We start from the raw sequence: 15770 nt of genomic DNA on the forward strand, positions 1-15770 counted from the left end.
AAAGTATGAACATGAGGACAAGGACTGCTACTACCTCAAGGGATTGTGACAAATACAACAAAGTCTGGGTCCTACTATTCAACAAGGGCCAACACTTGCATCCAACATGGTTTCTCCTTGTGGCCATCCACACCATATGCCACCTTTATTGACAGCCCCTCCTATACAAGGTATACAAAGTACTTTTTGTCTCCTCTGGCTAGAGCACCATGTTGGCCAACTCATCCAAAACCTTTTCCAGGAAGTCACCTGGCCTGAATGTTGCACAGAATTGTTGTCTTAAAGTTGCCCAAGTTGGAAAGTGATTCTCTACAAACTGACTGTACCACTTGTCTGCTAAACCATCCAAGGTTCATGGAAGCAACACCAAATAAGCATCTTCTCTATTAAGACCACGACCTCTACAAAGAGATACAAACCTCCTTGCATGGTCGTCTGCATCTTCTGAGGAGAGTCCCTTGAAAGTAGGAAACTTGATGTTTGCCTTGGCCAAAACAATAGTCAACTCCTCCATGGCCTCTTTCTCATGTTGCTCAATAGCTTGCTGTAACAAAATGGGAGAGGGCTTAATTGGGGAAGGTGACCTAGAAGATGTAGAACCGGATGGAGGAATGGATGATGCCATATGTGGAGGTATGTGTGATGGGGTTGGTGGGCTTCTACTAGGTACCACGGGTTGATGCCTTCTGTGGTAGTACTTCAGAGGCTTAGTGGTGCGCTTTGATGCTCTAATGACCGCCTTCTATGTGTCATGCAGTAACCACAAACCCAACCAAGCTTTGGCAAGAAGACCTTTAACTAGTTGAACACCGATCTAGACTCTACTAGACCAGGACGAGTGACTAGACCACCTGGCTGGACCAGGGACGAGGAAGGACTAGACCAGGACAAGAGCTGGTGGGACAAGGGCGACCAGACCAGCAAGGCGAGAGACTAGGTCAGCTAGACTAAGCTGTCTAGGGTGAAACTGGATCAAACCAGCAGGCTGCACTGGGCAAGGCGAAGTAGGCGAGGCTAGGTAAACCAGCTAGCTCCTCAATTTGTACCTCAACAGAGAGTGAGACTTCATTTGAGGTCCCACCGGGCATGCCAAAAATGAGAGCACCTATAGCGTGAATAGTGTGTCGTGCTCTCTACAGTGGGTGCTCCTCAGTGCAATGTGCATGACATCTCACTCATAATAGAATGAAAACACAGGAAACAATAGATAATAGCAAATCAACACCGAGACACAACAGCAGACCAGAACATATGGACTTGACTATCTCAAAGGAACCAGTACAGACTCTAGCATGGCAGCACACTCAGATCTAGCCCAGAACTCACGGGTACAATGGGGGTGTCGACGAGGCTCAGATGTGCAGGGATGGTACAGACGTGCTGTGTGTATAGACTCACTACTCTAGACGATGACACTCGACCATATATGAAGAAGATGATATGTATGACCCAATAGCTACTACTCATAGGTCCCACCATAAAGGCCACCAACCGCTCATAAATGTCAGCCATCTAAGTCTATCTCCAAACTGAGTGGTGGTGGTGGTGACCTGATGTCCACTAGACCACCGTCCGTATCCCTGCCACGTGTCACTGACCAGCCCAAAGAGTCCGTCTAGTGTAAACCAGACTAGACCAAATGTACTAATTGTGTGTCATGTGAAAGTGACATTGTAGCCTGATATAGCAAGTGCGTGGGTTCTTAAGGATGCGACGGTGTCACTAGTTGATGTCTTAGTAGATTGACTAACTCGCTAGGTACTATGTATCTTCTCTACTCTAATGCTCATATCCATTCTCTCTCTCTCTCTCTCTCTCTCTCTCTCTCTCTCTCTCTCTCTCTCTCTCTCTCTCTCTCTCTCTCTCTCTCTCTCTCTCTCTCTCTCAATCAATCAATCAATCATTTTCCACCTTGATAATAGGTCTTGACTTCAACACAGCTTGTTGGATAGCTCTTGAGGTCTCTTGGGACTATTATTATGAGTTGGAAATTTCCCCTCTTCTTCTTCCTCTTCTTTCTCTTTTGCCATATCTACTTTTTCATGTGACTATATACTAGTTGGCCTCTCACAAAGAGAAGATTCATGCTACCTCCGTTATTGTCATTCGCACACACCAAGAGAAGATTAATTATTTTCTCTAGTTTCAGGTTCCCACGTTGATGGCAATGGTAAAGTGATGCTATTGGTAAATATTTGGTAACAAAATCCCATCATTTGTAAAGGTAGAGCTCATGTGTTATATTGTCATCACTCTAGGTCCGACTTGCACATTGCCACAGGGCCAAATTGAAGTTTGCTACAAGTTTTAGAAATTTCAAAGCTAATATATATTAATTTGTGTCTAGGTTGAGCCTCTGTTGGGAGAAAGAGTTCTGATCAAGGAATTTTTTTGAATGGCTATACATTGAACTTTGTTCATTCTTGGTGCTTTCTAGCCTTGTTATGGTTTGATGTGGTTGTATTTTTCTAATGCTTTGGATTGTAGGCTTAAGTGAACTGAAGATTCTTGATAGCTTTTCCTATTTTAGCAAGTTAAATATGATATAAACATTCTCCACCAAGATCACTTGAGAAATCACTCATAACTAGTAAACGTGCTTTGCTATTACAACTACTTCAATCAATTCCACTACCTAAGTTGGCTTTCTTTTTACATTAGTTATTTGATCAAACAATGAAGAAATGACCACATATATGTCTACTCTTCTTGTCCTCTACCTCCTTTTCTCATCATCCCCCCCGCCCCCCCCCCCCCCCCCCCCCCCCTCCGACAAGCCCCTCAGTGCCGTGAAAAACATCTTAGAACTTTTTATTACTCCTTAGGACTAAAAAATTTTCAAGAATCAATGGCACAATTACGTAATCACAAAGAGCTTGTTTTAGTTGATGACACTAATAGATATGTTCTTACAAAGTTTTTCATTTTTAAAAAAAGAACAAGTACTCAATCATAGCTTAAATGCTGACTGAACTATCAAATTTTATTTGCAATGATTGGCTAATTATTTTAAGAACTTAAGTGCAACAATTAACATAGCTATCTTTAAAGGCATCATTATGGATCGTTGTCTACGAATAAGATAGTTTATGTCATAGACATATTTTGAGCTTGAATGGTAAGTAAGTTTTTCAAGTCTCATTATGATTCTATAATCATGCATCATTACTACTCTCTCTATATACTATTGATTTTCAACAAGGTGTGTGGATGTGTCATGACTAGAGGGATTTTATCATATTAGAATGATGTGGATCATACTCATGAATGAGTCCACATTAGGTCAATATAAAATCCGATTCCCAACCATTGCAACGCACTCATGGGGTGCATGAGAGAGTGGGTAATAATGATACATGTATTTTGAAGAAGAATTTACCAGCACCCGTGAAATTGTGGAAATCTCAAAATACAACTCAAATTTCCAAAATTCCCAAATCACCATTGTACCGGTTTTGGATAAATTTTTACATTTTTGCATCATTTATTATTTTTAACAATAGAGATTGGTCTTTAAGAATCTTAACTAGGGAATTTCACCAAAATAAGCTGAGAAATAGCGGCATCTTGTCCAAGTATCATGAAGCATGTCATCTCAACAACCCATAATACCATTAAATCCCGGTTCTGTCATTTGCTATTGAGGGAGAACCACTCTTCCTTTGAAGAGTTGGCCAAAAAGAAGCCTCTAGAGATGTTCATAAGATTAACAAGTGGTAATTTTGGAATTTTGAAAAAAAGAAAAAGGCCATTATGAAAATTACTGGAAAAATGGGGTGCTTTGGGAATTTTTAAAATTCCAAGATACTTTGGAAAATTTGAAATTTTAAGGTACTTTGAGAATTTTAATTGCTTTGGGATCTTCAAATTCCAAAGTACTTTGGGAATTTCAAGGGTATTTTAGCAATTTGTCCTATTTTCATCATGAGTTACGTTGACATAGCTATCGTGCATAAAAAGGTAATTCGCAAATTTCCATATGTAGTGGGTGTTGCTTTTGTAAATGATAACATCTCCTTGGAATGCTATTATCCTTCACTTGTCCAATGTCAAGTGCTTGTACATGTTTGTGATAGTATGGCAAAGACTTGCATGCTAAATGTATGGTGCTAAATGAATGCACAAATACTAGTTGTCAATGAACACCTACTCTCACCACAAGAAGTTTCGGACAAATTCTCACAATAATTCCCACATTGTGAGTTACCTCAACATCATGAGCTTCTGTGAGGGAGGAACCGCATACCTAGCTAGGTACAATTGGGGGCAAGGGACCGCCAACCCGATGGGGGGGGCGGTGGTCCCCTACCCCCAATCATACCTAGCTAGGTATGCGGTGCCTCTCGAGCAGAAGCTCATGATGTTATTCATTGTATGAAAAACACTGAAAAAGACTCCATTTTCCTACATGAGAAAATTTCTAAATCTTCTTGTGCACCAGTTGATTTCTGATAGGCACACTAGCCCTTCAAATTTTCAAGATTACTGATTTTTTTTTGGACATGTTAATGTATTTTTTGAAGGGTAGCTCACATTGTCACTCAGATCATTCTTTCTTTCTTTCTTTCGTCCAATAGAAGGAAGCTTTTGAGTAATGTCTTGAATTGCAGGTCAATACGTAAAAGAGGAGAAGCGCTCTAGTTTTGCATCCTTCGTTAATGGTTCCGACCTCTCCAACTCTTCTTGGACAGGTTTTAGTAGAGACCTCGGTAGCAGAGGCTCAAACGTTGCAACAAGTACCATCACAACAACGATGTCTAGCAGAAAGAAGATCATCCACATGCCTGCACATGCAAGCAGTGGCATCAGAGAATTTTTTTAAGTGTACATCTCCTCCAAAGGAAAGATGAACCACTAAGAAACCTGGAAGGAAGGATGCATCCATTCGCCCTTCCGCCCATGAAAACCTGCCATTGGATGAAATGTTAGCTAGATGACATCTAAAGGTGACATGAAACGTTACATGGTTTTGGCTATTTAGGGGTTTTCACGTTTTGAAGCGTTTTGTTCATCAACAAGCTTCGTGATATGTTCAAATAAATTTATAAGAACAAATATATCTATATATATATTTATTTATACGTGTGTGTGTGTGTGTGAGTGTGTGTGTGTGTACAAATGTATGTATGTATGCATGTATATTTAGATTATGTATGAGTGCATCCATTTATGTGTATTATATATATGTATGTACATATGCATGCTTATGTGTGTGTGTGTATTCATTTACTTGTGCGCATGTGCATGCGAAAACGGCATCCATGTGATTCTAGACTCCCACAGAGCGACGTTTTTCATTCTCAACGAGGTTGCGCGTTTTGGAAGTTTCACCAAAACGGTTCACAAGTTTTGAGGTTTTGGAGTTTCATACCCATGAAGCGGGTTTTTGTGTCACACTGTGACATCTGCACACATCTGGCAAAGGGAAAACCACACACAATTGTAATGACATGGATAATGTGGTTGATCACCTACATATATTCACCGCACAGACGCAATGGAAATTGGAAACAAAGAAAATGCAAACAAATATATTGGGATGCAAAATGAGGTAATAATATGCACCAAAAAACAAAATTGAAATTCATTGATTGTGCTTCTATTTGAGTCATGGAAAAACCTACAAGACCCCTGCAGACGCAGGTCCTATTGCCTTGAATAGTGAGATGCAGCTCATAGAGATTCCATTCACAAATCCTCGCTGTTTGATCGGCTGAAAAATATGAGTTCAATCAGCCTTCTAGACTACACATACTTCACCCTCTGCCGTCAGGGTCATTTTGGCCTCTTTAAGAAGTAATTCAACACAAAAAAACATAGAAAGGATACAGGCTTAAACATTTGTACACAAAGAATTACATTGATCTAAGTGGACGTATGCTTAAAGCAATACACAAGTAATTAAAGAGGGAGGGAGCTTGGATCAAATCATCACACAGAGGCGGAAGTAAAAGGAAGCCATGTTAATGAATGTTACGAGAGCCTTGCTTGCAACAACAGATGGAGAATGGAAAAGAGAGGGAGATGGATAATGGAGTATGAAGAGAGCTAAAGTTATGTTAATGAATTGACATTGGAACCTTCCTTGCGATGATGGATGGAGAAATGAAAAGACAGGGTGTTGGACAATGGAGTATGAAGAGAGCTAAGATGGATAATTGAGAAGGAGAGGGAGAGACTAGAGCATGGAAGATAGAAGGGCACTTAGATAGCTCTCTTTGAGACTTCACGATGAAAAGTTGATACAAATTTGGAAGGATCACACAATTTGCTCGCTTTCTTGGTAATGACCGACGGACATGTCCTTTGGCTTTTCCTAATGATCTGAAAGGAATTGAATGCATGCTTTTCCTAAGCTTTAACACACACGCACATTTGGATCTAGCACTAAATTGTTTATCTGCATTAAATATCTTCATTGGTATGCTTTTCAGAAGACAGTTACAAATGAGAGAGAGAGCGCCAAAAAAAGGGGCATAATTAACATGTATTCTGAAGTAGAAAACCTACCACCGAGTTGTTCATCAAAATGAATGTTCCAGTGATTATGCAAAGCTGCAGGAAATAAACAACAAGAATACTTCAGGTCCTGGAAGTAAACAAATTCAACCACACTTTGCACTACAAAAGAACTTAAGGATAGCCGTCCTAAATTTACATTATCTTTCTCTCGTTTAGACATACTTTAGTGCTATCTTGTGAATAAGTACTCAACTTGCCATTGTGGAGAACAGTCCAAGCAGGAACATGGTTGAACTAGTCTAGACAGCCATTGAGATGCCAACTAAATTGCATCATATGAGTTCACAAACGAAAGTTATCAAGATAACAAACTAGATTTAAAGAGATGCTTTGATCATGGTTAATATTTAAGCATGAAATGCATTTTGTGTAGCACAATCACGGCAGAAGGTAATTTGGCTATGGATGTCTCTATGCACCCACAGCATAATATAGTTGCCCATCTACAATACATGTTCTTCATCTCCCCAAGAAAGTAAGTGTTGAATATTGAAGCAGCCCTCCTTTGCCTTCAAAGATAGAACTAGAACGACCAAATATTCCCGCCCCCGTCCTTAATGCATCAATAGTTATCTCCATATCTCCACATAAATTCCTTGTCTAAAAAAGTGCAAACCTTGGCACATCATATGGAACACCCCATCCAAGCGGCTGGCATTTAAAAAGTTTTGCGCTGCAAAGCATGGCTGGCACATCTACGAAATGATGTTCTGATTGGTGCTAAACCACATCCAAGTGTCTGGTGGAATGCCTCCAGGGAAGGAAGCACCTTTTTATATGTTATGACGTGTGTGGAATCAGCATCACAGGTCTTGGTGAAGCCAACAACAAGCTCCCTACATATATATTCTAGCCTTACACCATGACTTGAGGGTCTTTGTGACGAGTTTTAGGGTTGGGGTTTCTACGTCGAGATCATAGACGCAACTGATCATTTTGTCCGTTTGGCCAGTCACAAACTCTCTCTCCTCCCCCCCCCCCCCCCCCCCCCCCCCCCCCCCCCCCCCCCCCCCCCCCTCTCTCTCTCTCTCTCTCTCTATCTCTCACAGCTGTGGATACCCACAGGGCAGTAGGTAGTTTACGCAAGCAAGGGAATTGACGCGAGGCAGTAACTAAATCGTACGAGGCAACGAGCAGTTCATGCGAGACAAAGGTAGTACTCGCCAAGGCAATTGCAGTACGCTTAGAGAAACTAGGCTCGCTAAGGCTCTCTCTCTCTCTCTCTCTCTCTCTCTCTCTCTCTCTATATATATATATATATTATATATATATATATATATATATATATATATATATATATATATATATATATATATATATATATATATATATATATATATATATATATATATATATATATATATATATATATATATTATTTTTTTATTTTTTTTTATAAAGCTGAGGCGTAGCTTAAGCACAGGGGGTGCTTAAGCAAGGGGGCTCCTTAGGCACAGGCACAGGGGACTCTCCTTTGATGGACCAACCAGACATCCCCGAAGATCTAGATACATATCAAACCCCGCCCAAAACAAAGGTTACATTTAGGCAGAAAAGTCAGGAGAGCACATTGTCACCCGGTTCTCTCAGAGAAGGGAAACTATCCAAGGTAAAGGATGACCTAATATTTGAGAAGGTGGAAGTGATGATTAAGACGGAGTTGAACCTTATGAGAGGAGGCATTGAGAAAGAGATGTATGCAACTGTGGGTAATTATAGAGAATGCTATGTATGCATATATGAGGAAAGAGTTGGACAAAGAGATGCTCGGTAAGCGTGATGCGATGTACATGGCACTGAGAGGGGCGATGCAAGCTATTGCGAGGATAGAGGTGAAGTGATCGAAGCTGTGACGCAAAAAAAGTTAGATGATGCTATTGCTGCTAGTGAGTTGTGGAAATCGGACATGGAAAAACGCTTAAGTGCAAAAGATACATTGATTGAAGAGCTCAAGGGAGAATTGGCAGTTTGTAAGAGTAAGAGTATTCCCGGAAAGGAGGGATAAATTCAGCCGTTGAGGATGAAGGAGCTCGATAAGATCAAAGAACAAATGGAAACTCTCCGGGAAGAGGAAGAGCAGAAGTTGAAAACAGTCACTTCATGGGCGGATGTCCTCAACCAGACGCAAAAGAAGGTTGTTGAAGCTGAAGAGTGGATTGAGGTTGCAAAGAAGGGAAAAGCCAAGATGGTTGAAGCTACACCGATAGCCACCATTATCAATATGACCATTGAGGAAGAGCAAAAGAGGAAAACTAGAGCCCTTCACATGCGTGTCACAGGCCTTAAGGACATTGGAAACGTGGAAGAAGAAGTGAAAGAACTCTTGAAGCGCATGGGCATTTCAGAAGCCACACACACAGGTCCATGGAGAGTGGGGAAGAAACGAAACGGCGGGGAAGGAAATTCTAAGGAAAGAGCACTCATTTTATGTTTCCCTACTGTGGAAACTAGGAGAGAGCTCTTGAAGAAGAAAGCAACTCTTAATGGGCGATGACCTCACTTTAATGCAAATTGCACACATGCAAGAGCTGATGCCAGAAATCGAGGCTGCGAGGGAGAAGGGAAAAATTACTTTCTATAGAGGGGGGAGAGTAGTGATCTTGGAAAGACGCGCTACATGACAAACTACAGTACCAGACCTATGGGACCAGCCTTAAAATGGCAGTATGGAACTGTAATTGATCAATGAAGCTAGATGTTGGTGCATTTGAGGATAGATTCAAGGGAAGAGACAATATTTTTTACTCTCTGACATCAAACTCCCGGTGTCACACTTCCAAGAGTGACGGGATACCATTGGAGACCACATGTAGACAGGACGTGAGATCAGAGCATAGAGGACGTGGGTTGGGAGGTGTGGCAGTTTTATTCAAGGAAGAGTTGCACCCTTTCATTCGTATTGTTTAGAGAGATGGGCATGCTAGATATATGTGGGTCAAGGTGAGAGCAGAGACGTGCAATATGCTATTTCCCCCCGAGCACATCTCTCTATGCATCATCCAAGGGGCAATCACCATACATGATTTTAGATGAGGACATATATGAGTTCTCTAGGGATGGGGATGTCATCCTCGTAGGGGAGTGGCTTACCCCTCTGGAGACAGCAACTTCCAGATGGATGGGGACCTTCACGCAACTGGAGGTCCTCATCGCAATTTGGGCTTGCTCGGAGTCCGTACCTCACATGTTCTTTGAGCTCCAGGGAGAGGGGCACCTTCACAGAGTCTCAGTAGAGGCTCCTTAGGTTGCAGAGTGTTGCTTTCAGAGGATACGAGTCTTGGGCATCAGTGGGCGGACTTGTGTCATAGATCCTGACCCTGCAGATCTTGAGACACGCCATTGGCGACTTTGAGCTTGGGAGAGCTGCCCTCTGGCTCGAGTGCAGTGGGACCTTGGAGAGTGGTTCTGGAGAGACCCCTTCTCTGCAGGCGATCACCCTGGATCCCATTCTTTTAGTACATAATGCAAGTAGGGCGCCACATACTGCCAGCACGGAGGGAGGCTCGCCTTGCTGCAGCACTTCATTGGCAGGCGGAAGCCAGTTCAAAATGGAGCGCAGGGCCCATGAGGGTGGACCAGGTTGCGCGACACCCCAAGTGTACTGTCTAGCTGTGGAAAGAGCCCGCATCAGCCAAAGAACCCGAAGCCAAACCTGCTGTGCCATGGGGCAGTCCCACAGACAGTGTCGCTGACTCTCCAAAGGATGGCCACAAGCTGCACAGGCTGCCGAAAAGCCACTGTGTACTAGCCAGCTCCCAACTGCTATAGCTCTGTGTGCAACTAGCCACTGGAACAAAGTGACTCTCCTTGGCTGTCCGGAACCCCACAACCGCTCCCAGAAACCTGAAAAGAACTCAGTTGTGAGACCCTCCTAGCAGGATAATAGTGATCCAGGGGAGTCGACCTACACTCCAGCTTGCCACAGAGCTTACCCCCCAGGAATGGTGCAGTAAGAGAGAGGTGTGTTGGGAGCTCATCTGTGGCCTGACACTCTGGTTCATTTGGCAGGCCCGCTGCTTCTGCATCTTCGAGGCTTGCCCAATCCTCCGACAGAGACGGTTCGTGATTTTTGGTTGGAGCAGGTTCACACTCTCAGGGGCCAGTTCGAGAGACTCTAGGGCAGCTCCGACCGCATGCGGGAGCCGCAGAGAGGCTTTCCTACGACTTTGGCGCCCAGGGCCCTTCTTCACCATGGTCCAGGGTGCACCCAGATGGCACTACCGTCCACCTGTGTGGCTCTTTCCTCCTCCCATCTCATGATTTAACCCCATTGTACGTTTATGTTTGCTCACTGGGAGAGTCTCCCCCTTCTCTTGATGTAGCCCTCTCTAGTAGAAGTGGTTTGTAGCCCTTTGGCCAGTTTGATTAACTAATAGAAGGATCTTTTCCTCGGGAAAAAAAACAGACTGCATGTAACGATTTAATCAGAAGCAACTTACCTAGTGCCATCTCCAATTTGAAAATTTTCACAAAATGAGATATTACGCAGTGTTGGCTATTCTCTAGCAACCACCATTCACGAAAACAAAACAAAGTGGAGGAGGAAATACGCACAGAAAGCACATTCTTCATGGAAGCTGCAGGAATGACTGTAATCCATAGACTGACACCATCAAGTCTCGCAATCAAGGGATAGACTGCAATCAAAGCTAGAGTCACAACCTGTTCAAGGGAAAACCAGAATAAGAAATTGTTCCATATAAATAGAAACTCTCAAATCTTGTGACCTCTGCATCATACATGCCCTCTTTTTTCATACACCTCCAATTCTGAGAATCTAACCAAGTGTCTAACATTGAAATAGCCATCAAGACAAATGGAATGTTCATCCTAGGACCTAGATATTTACAACTTGCTTCTGGAAATAATTTCTTGCTGAAGTTGATATTCTTACAGTTGGCACACGAATCATTTGAATAGCTCCAAATTTGTTGGCCAATGGAGCAAAAACTAAAAGCTGAAACATAAGCAGCACAGCTCCTTAAAACAAGCACCCAGATAGGTCAGTCTAGACACATCATGTTGACAAAACTTGTCTGGGTAACAAATGTACAACGCGCCACTCACCAGAAGCAGAAAGAATGTTACCCAGATCTGATGTAGTAAGCCCTAGCCCTCCATAAGTTTCTGGACTTACGCACCATAAAGAAAATATCTGGAAAAAGAAAATGTTATGAAAAGCAACAGCTCATCATGAAAAGTCCGAAACCTATGGCATATTGACTGTAAATCTTACTTCAGAGTATGCCATATCATGTAGACCCCACAGGGAATAAACAGAAATGGCAGCCACCATACCCCAATTCCTCCAAAGGCTCTTATCGAAGGTCTGTTTCTCCTTTCCACTACTATTAGAAACACAATTGTGTGTGTGAATAGTTTCCTGTTCATAAAAAACAGTCAGTTTTCTATCCCCAGATCCTGCAGCACCCAGGTATTGCCACATGGCACATGACTGGTTCTTAGATTTCCCATGAAAATCTCTAAAGTAATATACAAGCTGGATGCTCTGCAATGTCCGGCTTTCACGAAAAACCCTCAAACCACTTAAGAATGTCTTTTCCTTTAAAAAAAAGACATGATTGCAAAAGTTACTGTAAATTACCAGAAGTCAATAAGAGAGTGTAGGGATTGCAGCCCGTTTTTTACATTAGAATCAACAAGGGGACGGACTACTCATGTGTGAGTGATAAAAACTACGGTGGAAAATATAAAATGCTCTTCTTGAGCCTTTTTGCGCTTCAGCCTGCTCAAGGGGAGATAATAACAATCTTGAAAGCACGCTCTACTAATGAAACCTGAATAAAGTCCTGCACTAACCTGCTTGAGAATGTACTTCCCACCATGTTTTTGACAAAAAAGCAGGAATTAAGCCTAGCTACTGATTCTGGAAGCTGTGCAATATGTATGAAGATAGACTCATGCCAATTGCCCAAACCGAAGTGGACTTAAAATCCAACATTAGGTCCTCCAAATCTCAGTGGCAGCATACCCTCTTGATGCCCTTCTTTCCCCGTCTCAAAAACTATGCATCAGGATCCTGTGCTGCTTACCTGTACCCTGGCCCTCTGCATTCTCATCTTGGCTGACCACTTGCAGACAACCAACAAGCCACGATGGGCAATGCTCCACATAACTGTAATTATCTTCTCAACCTGCATGCTATTAAGCCATCTGAAAACCTTCTCTGCCACGTTCACCTCCTCTAGTGTGCATGCAACAGAACACTGCAATGCTCCCTCATTTTATACCTTTCTGTTTTATCCATGATGCGCATAGATTCCAATTTTGCACAAGGAACCGGCATCATTAATCTCATAGGCCAATTTGGCTTTAAGGCAAAGCTCCCCAACCACCAGGGTATCTTTAGCGGTCTGATGAATTATCACTGATATATTTGACATCTCAACGGACTGTCAGACTATCACTATTATAGCTACCTAAAGATCTCAAATACACAGTGATACAGCCCTCATTAGCTGCCACATTCTTTAAAAACATATGTAGAATGCGACTATCTAATCCCCCTCCCATGGAAAGAAGAACTTTCAGAGACTTTGTTTACACGACGTTTTTAGTGAGTTGCGGAAATGCAACACCTCAGCGGCTTCTCTCTCACATTCTTCTTTCTGGAATTGGTGTTTGTGTGATCGGTTTATTATCTATCATCATCTGGCACTCTAGCTTATTTGTTGAACAAAACTCAAGCAGTGTATGTGTATGTGTGTTGGTATTTTTAGCCTTTTTTGTTTTTTTTTTTCAAAAAACAATGTGCCAGTTGGGAATGTGTATGAGTGTTGGTATTTTTAGCCTTTTTTGTTTTTTTTTTTCAAAAAACAATGTGCCAGTTGGGAAACAAAATCTCAATACTCACTAAGTAAAACATACATGAACAGGAGCCAAACAGAGTGCCAATTGGGAAACAAAATCTCAAGACTCACTAAGTAAAACATTCATGGGCAGGAGCCAACCACTTTCAGAGAATAGAATTAGAACTGCTTACTGGAAGCAAAAAGCTCAAGGCAAGTCCAAGAAAAGAGATTGCTGAAATACATAGACATGGTAGTGCATAGGGAAACCTGACCACATTACATAGGTCAAATCCATTGGGAATTCCAGCAAGAGTGATTGCTCCACATAATTAATAAATACCGGTCAAAAAGAGATCCACTTGGAAATAATGATGGATACTTGTCAGAAGGCTGCAGAAAAAGGTTGATAGAAAATGTGTTAGATACTGTTATTGCATGCAGATTATAACAAAAAAGATGCATTAACCTACATCTCCTGCTTACACATCCCATACAACAAAAATCGGTTTTGACAAAACACGTTTATAGAGCATTGATGTGGAGTCTATCTTGAAATAAAACGGAACACACACACACACACAGCCGCACACACATAAATCAACATTCCTTTCAAATTCTGCACTAGGTCTCTCCTTAAGAAAAATTTGGGGTGAAACGCCCTTTTCCATAGGTGAGATGTTTTGGAGCTGCAAAGTTTCCCAATGACATCGCATGACAAGCATGAATACATAGACACACTCTTTCTCTGAGACACACACACAAATTTGGCCCTTCTTTTCTCACAATCACACAAGCTTGTCCCATGCTCTCACCAGTTTTTGCCAACACGCAAGCATCTTCTCTGACTCACACTCCCTCTTAGTTGCATTTGTTGCCACTTCCATTCCAGTCTGATTGCCACTTCCACAGCCTGGTTAAGGGTTTTTTCCTCATCATTCTTCTCTCTCTGCATTGTTTTGCCCCTCCAACAATGAGCACGGCCCACGGGTAAAGTCCTTTATTCCATCTTAGAGAGGATTTTCAAAAGGTCCCCTTGATCTGTTACCATATTATGGTAGTATTGTGTGTGAACGTGTACACCTAGGACCCGCCAAGGCACTTTTTCTCACCTCGAGGTTTTTTTACCCCAGCTTGGATACGCACTCATCATTCTAAGGCAAGCCTTCTCTTTATATTCGCACACTCAATGATACAACTTCCTATCTTGTGTGATCTTGAGTTTCTCCTTCATCTCCATCTTCATGTTTATTCCTGCAGCCATATATCCAACAATTGGTATCAGAGCATGCTTCGGCATTTGAGGCAGCGTCCCTAGCACACCCCTTGCTCGCTTTTTCTTAGATTGATTTAATTTTTGGTGAGTGTTTGCACAATGACATAACCTCGGGTCGGCTAGTAGAGCTTGGTGGCATCATAATTTTGGTTCAGGCTCATTTGGAGCTCCGTTTCCACTACTGGCAATACTACTCAGGCAATTTCTTCTTTTGTGCACATTGTTCAAGAATGCACATGTCGCAAATGGGAGCGCATAACAATATAGAATACATTCGGATAAATAGGATTTATCACTTAATACTACAGCCAAAGGATATAGAGAGAAATAAATAGAGAGAGAGAGAGAGAAGATCGACACAGTACTGGGACCAGAAGATGGGCTGGTCCCCCCCCTTAAAGAGAATTCTTTATTAGGGAGAATCTTTTTACAAGCACAAGAACCGGAGAAAACCCCTCCGTTCTAAATCTCTGACTCGATGGTCGTTCCTTCCCGTAAGGGAGATCCGAGAGACGAGCTCTCAATCCTTTTTCCGTCTGTACTCTGAGTCGAGACTCCGCAGACAATTTCCGAATTCTGTTCCCGGAACTCCCAAGCGTAGGCCGAAGCCTTCTTGCTTCTCCTTCGCGATGAAGCACCTGCAAACACACACGCAAACACGCGACAACAATTCGTATGGCGAATCCACAATAGATACCTGTCGCTCTTGCGCGGGAAAAGCGACTTCCGTGCTTCGTAGTCTCGCGATCTCTTGCATTATCTGGCGGCAGAGTCTTCTCTTGCTGACGTTGGTAACTCCTCTTTCAGTGAGGGCATGTGGTGCTTTTATAGCTCCTTGGCCACGGGACGAATAGCTGCTCGCATAGAGATCGCGACTGTTTTTTTTTTTTTTTTTCTATTCTACTCGAAATAGGGAGAGAGAATTCGCTGGCTGGTTTTGTTGCTTTATTTTTTAAGTGGCTGCCCACTTATTAAGTAGACGGCCGGCATATTTTAAAATCGGTCTGAACCTACCCAAAAACTCAATAAAACCTTATAAGTTTAAAACAATGCTTTTCACAACACTTCCCAGGCGTCCCTGGAAATGCAATGCAGACATAGTTTCCTCGCGAGAAAGCGTTTGCTCTTCTTGAAAAACTCGTTAAAATTTTCCGCTTTTTTTT

At 42.3% G+C, this 15770-nt stretch overlaps 1 protein-coding gene across 3 annotated transcripts in view; it reads right to left on the minus strand.

The window, feature by feature from the left end:
• Positions 1 to 4367: 4367 nt before the first annotated feature.
• The window catches only part of LOC147453739 (protein ZINC INDUCED FACILITATOR-LIKE 1-like), a 41837-nt gene continuing 30434 nt past the window's right edge, over positions 4368 to 15770 (minus strand). For 2 of the 3 annotated variants that reach the window (XM_086515837.1, XM_086515836.1), the window contains 10 exons: positions 13675 to 13724; positions 13526 to 13601; positions 11759 to 11905; positions 11590 to 11677; positions 11417 to 11502; positions 11077 to 11184; positions 6511 to 6555; positions 5625 to 5713; positions 4864 to 4907; positions 4369 to 4784 (listed from right to left, as the gene is read on the minus strand). In XM_086515837.1, coding sequence (XP_086371963.1) covers positions 4612 to 4784; positions 4864 to 4907; positions 5625 to 5713; positions 6511 to 6555; positions 11077 to 11184; positions 11417 to 11502; positions 11590 to 11677; positions 11759 to 11905; positions 13526 to 13601; positions 13675 to 13724 — 906 coding nt within the window. In that variant the 3' untranslated portion in view covers positions 4369 to 4611. Of the gene's footprint in view, positions 4785 to 4863; positions 4908 to 5624; positions 5714 to 6510; positions 6556 to 11076; positions 11185 to 11416; positions 11503 to 11589; positions 11678 to 11758; positions 11906 to 13525; positions 13602 to 13674; positions 13725 to 15770 lie in introns of all 3 variants that reach the window. The other variant, XM_086515838.1, reaches the window with a different exon arrangement.

Source organism: Adiantum capillus-veneris, chromosome 7 (assembly GCF_014529385.1).
Source record: "Adiantum capillus-veneris isolate H3 chromosome 7, ASM1452938v2, whole genome shotgun sequence".
NCBI classification, from domain to species: Eukaryota; Viridiplantae; Streptophyta; class Polypodiopsida; order Polypodiales; family Pteridaceae; genus Adiantum; species Adiantum capillus-veneris.